This window comes from Chelonia mydas, chromosome 7 (genome assembly GCF_015237465.2).
Source record: "Chelonia mydas isolate rCheMyd1 chromosome 7, rCheMyd1.pri.v2, whole genome shotgun sequence".
NCBI lineage: Eukaryota > Metazoa > Chordata > Testudines > Cheloniidae > Chelonia > Chelonia mydas.
The window spans coordinates 33,260,266-33,265,381 of NC_057853.1; the positions used below are offsets into that span (position 1 = coordinate 33,260,266).

A 5,116-nucleotide genomic window follows, 5' to 3' on the forward strand; every position below is an offset into this window, starting at 1 on the left:
GCTATGTCTGTCTGGATGTGAACAGCCCCCTGCTAAGCTGACACAGCTATGCTGACAACCCCCCCAGTGTAGGTGCAGCTATGTTGAGAACAGAGGGCTTCCGCTGGCATAGCTAACATCATTGCAGGTGAGGGTCCTACTATGCCAATGGAAAAACTCTTTCTGTCAGTGTAGGCTGCGTCCACACTGACATAGCTATTCCCACATAGGCTCTGTCCTTCATGTCTGCTCTCTGTCCTGAAATAAGAGAGTTTATCTCCTTTTTTGATGTTGATCCTAGCTAATAAAACCTCCTATGCTCTTATTCCTACAAGTGTATCTTTCTCACAATAATACTTAGCACTTTTCATCAGTAGTCCTCAAAGCACATTTCAAAAGAGATCAGTATCACTATCCCCATTTTACAGCTACAGGAACTGAGGCACAGAGAAGGGAAGTGGCTTACCTAAGGTAACCCACACCGGCCAATGGCAGAGCCAGGAATAAAACCCAGATGGCTCAAGTCCCAGGCCAGTGCTCTATCCACTAGGCCACATCACTAATATAATGTAGCATGGAGTTCCTTAGGTTAACTATACATTGCATTAAAAAAGAAATCTCCCTTTGTATCATTTATAAATGTGTTGCCTTTTAATTTCATGAGGCAACTCCCTGTCTTTGGATCACACACAAAGGTAAAGGAATCTTATCTGTGTCATTAATTATTGTCTATACCTCGAGCAGTTCACTCTGGGCTTGTCTTCACCCACACCTCTACAGCAGCTGTGCCACTGTAGACACTAGTGTAGCGCTTCAGTGAAGACACTAGTACGCTGATGGGAGAAGTGGGTGTAGTTAATCCACCTCCCCGAGAGGCGGTAGCTATGTCGCTGGGGGAAGCTCTCCTGTTGATGTAGTGCTGTCTACACCAGGGGTTAGGATGGTATGGAGTTTTCACATACCCCTGAGCGACATAATTATACTCATATAGGTCTGTAGCGTAGACCTGGCCTTATTCGTCTCCTCTCTAAACGTCCTTACGGAAATTTCTCCACATTCCTAATAATTAGTGTTTCATTTCCATTCTCTGGACATTTTCTGTTTGTGCTCTCTTTAGGGATGATCAGAACTGAGCACACTATTCCAGAGAAGTTCCTGCCAGTCATTACAATACAGTATTTTTCTCTATTTATTTAGATTTACAAAGACCTCTGTTTGGACAATCTTCTTAGGTGGAGTCAGCATACCATAGAAGAGAAGACAGCTGTTCCTACCTCCACACATCATTAACTAACCGAAGTTTTACCCCCAAAACGGAGAATGTCAAAGATTCCATGAAGCCCACTAGGGACTTTGCTACTGCTTCTGATTTTACCTGGAAGGTGCTCAGATACCAGGGTGATGGGTCACTGTATAAAACAGACAGATGGCCGGATAGAAAGACAGATATGTATGGGGATGGAGCATGGATCATTTAACCCAAAACTTCTCCAACCCACAGCCCTCCCCAAACACCTGGGGTGGAAACGGTCTTTGTTGCATCCCCAGAAGGTCACTTGGTGCTGGTGGAGGGGGACCAGGGACAGGGAAGAGCACTCTAGGTTGGGGTGCCCTGGTGGAGAATGCCCTGCCAGCAGCCCCCCGCCACTTCCTAGTCAAGGGGCGCCAGTCCGAGCGCCTCCCCCTACAACCCGGCCGGAGATCCCAGAGAACCCTCCTTGGAGGGCTGCAGTAGGGGGTGCACCGAGAGTCACAGCCCTTCTGCAGGCTCCCCGCTGGGATGAGGGTTCCCCCAGGTGCCTGCTAGTGGCGCAGGAGTCCCGCAGCCCTTGCACCGGGGGGTCTCTCCCGGAATGTGGGGCGGCGGCTCCCCCCAGGCAAAGGCTGCCATCTGCCCGACTCCCCGCTGCGGGATGTGAGCGCCCCCGAGCGGCGGAGACCGGACAGCCCCACTGCGCAGGAGCGGGAGAGAGTGCGGGGGGGCTGGCCCCAGTACGCCCAAGGCCGCCCCCGGCCATGGCACCAGCCGGCCCCGCCCGGCTCCTGGGGCAGGGGAGGCTGCTGCCGCCGCTGCCGAGGGCCTGGCTCCCCGGCCCGAGCCAGTCACATGGTGCCTGATCTCCCTGCCCAGCGCGGCCGGTCGCGCTTCCTGGGCCGGGCAGGAAGCAGCATGGAGCTCGGCCGCGGCTGCTGAGCGGGGCGGCATCGGATCAGCCTCTGCGCGCGGGGCCCCGGAGCGGCTGCCCGGATGGCTGCTCAGGTACCAGCCGCAGCGCGGTCCCTGCCCCAAGACAGGACGCGGAGCCCCGCAGCCCTTCCATAGCCCCGTGCCCCCGCGCCTCCCAAACGGTGCTGCTCCATGCACCCCCCTCTAGCACCGAGCGCTTCTCCAACAGCCCCCTTCTGTAGCTCTGAGCCCCACACCATGCACCCTCCCTAGAGCTCTGAGCCCCATAGCCCCAACAGCGCTGCGCCGTGCATCCCCCTATCTGGCAGCAAACCCTGTGCCCTGCCTATAGAGCTGAGTCGTGCACTGAGGAGGAGAGGAGAGGGCCCCTCCCTATAGTGCTGATCCCTGCTTATTACCTGTGATCATTAAACACCCCAGGGCGCTGGACACTTGGCCCTGCTTTCCCAGGAGACCCTGGCCCATGCACACCTCCTCTGTGCCGTGTAGGGTGCTGGCTGCTCCCCCTCCCCAGAGCCGGGTGCACGGAGAGGACATGGTGTGTGGGCAAGCGAGCCAGTTTGGGAGGACTCGATGTCTCCCGGGAAGAGTCTGTTTACACCTGCACCTCTCTGTGCAGGGCTCTTCAGTGGAGGCCATGGACCAGCGGCTCCAGCAGGCCCAGAGGTTCAAAGAAGACGGGAACCGGTGCTACAAGGAGGGGCGCTTCAGGGATGCCGTGAGCCGCTACCACCGGGCACTGCTGCAGTTGCGAGGGTTGGACCCCAGTGTACCCTCTCCCCTGCAGGCCTTCGGGCGCGAGCAGCCGCCAGTGACGCCTGAGCAGGAGAGGGCACTGCACGGCACCCAGACTGACTGCTACAACAACCTGGCTGGTGAGGGAGAGGGTGGGGGCAGCTGCCTACTTGTGACATCACCACTGTGTCCCCCAGGGGTGTCCTAGCTCCCACACCTTGCTTCTTCGTGACACCCTGCCATGCACCCTTCCCCCACTATGCCCTGCTTGTGGGCTCCTTCATCCTCTGTTGGCACTGCCACCATCCGCCCCCCGCCCTCCATGGGCTATTCGGCCCCCGGGGTACCACAGTCACCGCCATCTCCCTCCACCTCATGAGCCCCTTGAGCCCTGGATCTGCCACCACCATTTCCATCTGTGCGTGCCAGTCTCATGGTAGTGATGCCACGGTGCTGTTACAGCAGTGACCCTCCCTGCCCCCGTGCACTGTCTCACTGGTGCTGTTCCTCCCACCCCCCCAGCCTGCTTGCTCCACATGGAGCCAGTGAACTACGAGCGGGTGAAGGAGTACAGCCTCAAGGTGCTGGAGAGGCAGCCTGAGAATCCCAAGGCCCTGTACCGTGCCGGCGTGGCTGCCTACCACCTCCGGGACTACGACCAGGCCCGGCACTATCTCATGGCGGCCTCGTGCAGCCAGCCCCGAGGTGAGAGCTGGGGCAGGATTGCTCATGGAGCAGGGGGGATTAGGAGTCACCCTTGATTGGGAAGAATCAGGGCCTTGTCTCCACGCAGCAGGGGAGTTGTCCTGCTGCACCCCATCGCTAGAGGGTGACCCCAAGCCGAAGGGCAGTGGCGGCAGGGGCAGCAGGACGGCTGCCCAGTTACAACAGCACTGGTGGCAGACACCTCTCGGGGGCAGGCAGCAGAGACATTTCTTGGGGGCAGGGGACAGCTATCCATCTGCAGTAGCGTGGGCAGCAGGTAAATATCTGGGGGTGAGAGGAGGTAGTGGTGATATCTCTGGGTGGGCGGGGAGGACAGGGGCAGGGAGCAGCTCTTCAGCTGCATGGGCATTAGCAGCAGGTGCATGGCTTTGTGCTGGCGGAGGATGCTGGGGTAGGGAGTGCTGGGAGCTAGATCAGGGCACAGGAGGAGGCTGAGTTAACACTTCAACCCAGGGGAGGGGATGAGTTTGGCCATTCAGCTCACACCGTGTCCTGTCCTGACTTTCCCCTTTGCTCCATGGAGACGCCAACGTCAAGCGGTACCTGCAGCTGACAGAGTCCCAGCTCACCACCTACCACCAGAAGGAGAAGCAACTCTACATGGGGATGTTCAGCTAGCGAAATCATGGCTCCCCCCACCAGATACCACCAGGGCCACATGGATGCACCCCCCTTTCCTGGACAGACTCCCAGGCCACAGGGACACTCCCACTGACATAACACCAGGGTAATGGGGACATGTCTGGCTTTCCATTGATGGCATAGGACCCATGAGGTCACTTGGGACCTGGGTTGCTAGAGAGGAAACCCGAGGCTGGTGGCTAGGACCTGCTTGGACTGCTCCCTTTCCTCTTGTCTGCGGAGCAGTGTCCTCTGTTGTTCCCAAGGGCCTGGACATTCCCAGAGTCACAACTGCACAGGCTCAACCACCCCATGGTTGTGGTGCCAGAGACAGGGAGTGTGGGCTGGATCATTAGCTTTGTCACCACACTGGCCCTCTTCATAAAGTGACCTGTCTCCCTGCACTGTGTGTGTGTGTCTGTCCCTTCCCTGCTTGGCCTCTTCTTCACATGGAGCACTTGGGGAGCAGGGGGCTGTTTCAGGGAAGTTAACCCCCTGCTCTGCTGCTATTGGTCTCCTCATTTCCATAGTGATTGGAGCTGGGTCATTTCCATCCTAAGGCCTCTGAGCTGAGCCTGGCATCCTGAGCCACATGACCTCACCCCACCTGGCCCTCTCTGGCCCTTACAAACAAGTAATTTCCACTCTCCTCACCCTGTCTGCAGCCAGCTGCCTGCAGCGCTGGGGTTCCTGCAGTGACTGCATGCTTTACGTTGGGCCTCACCTGCACGCTGCGGAGGGGACTGGATTAGACTGGGACTGTGCAGGGAGGTGGCTTATCCCATGGACAGGGCACATACTGCACTGGTGCCTGCACTATGCCCCACGCTGCACACCCCTGAGGCCCCAACAACAGCTGTTCAGATA

The 5,116-nt window shown here is 57.8% G+C and overlaps 1 protein-coding gene across 1 annotated transcript; it reads left to right on the forward strand.

The window, feature by feature from the left end:
- Window positions 1-1,823: 1,823 nt before the first annotated feature.
- On the forward strand, window positions 1,824-4,653 carry TTC9C (tetratricopeptide repeat domain 9C). The gene is made up of 4 exons (XM_037905493.2): window positions 1,824-2,239; window positions 2,787-3,042; window positions 3,425-3,607; window positions 4,152-4,653. Exons 1-4 carry the CDS (start codon window positions 2,228-2,230, stop codon window positions 4,244-4,246), a joined length of 546 nt encoding a protein of 181 aa, XP_037761421.1. The 5' UTR covers window positions 1,824-2,227; the 3' UTR covers window positions 4,247-4,653.
- Window positions 4,654-5,116: the final 463 nt, after the last annotated feature.

Excerpts from the sequence above, each read along its gene's own strand:
- TTC9C (XM_037905493.2), top strand. Across the intron at positions 3,043-3,424 it reads CTGCTACAACAACCTGGCTG|CCTGCTTGCTCCACATGGAG; the intron begins GTGAGGGAGAGG and ends CCACCCCCCCAG. Across the intron at positions 3,608-4,151 it reads CTCGTGCAGCCAGCCCCGAG|ACGCCAACGTCAAGCGGTAC; the intron begins GTGAGAGCTGGG and ends TGCTCCATGGAG.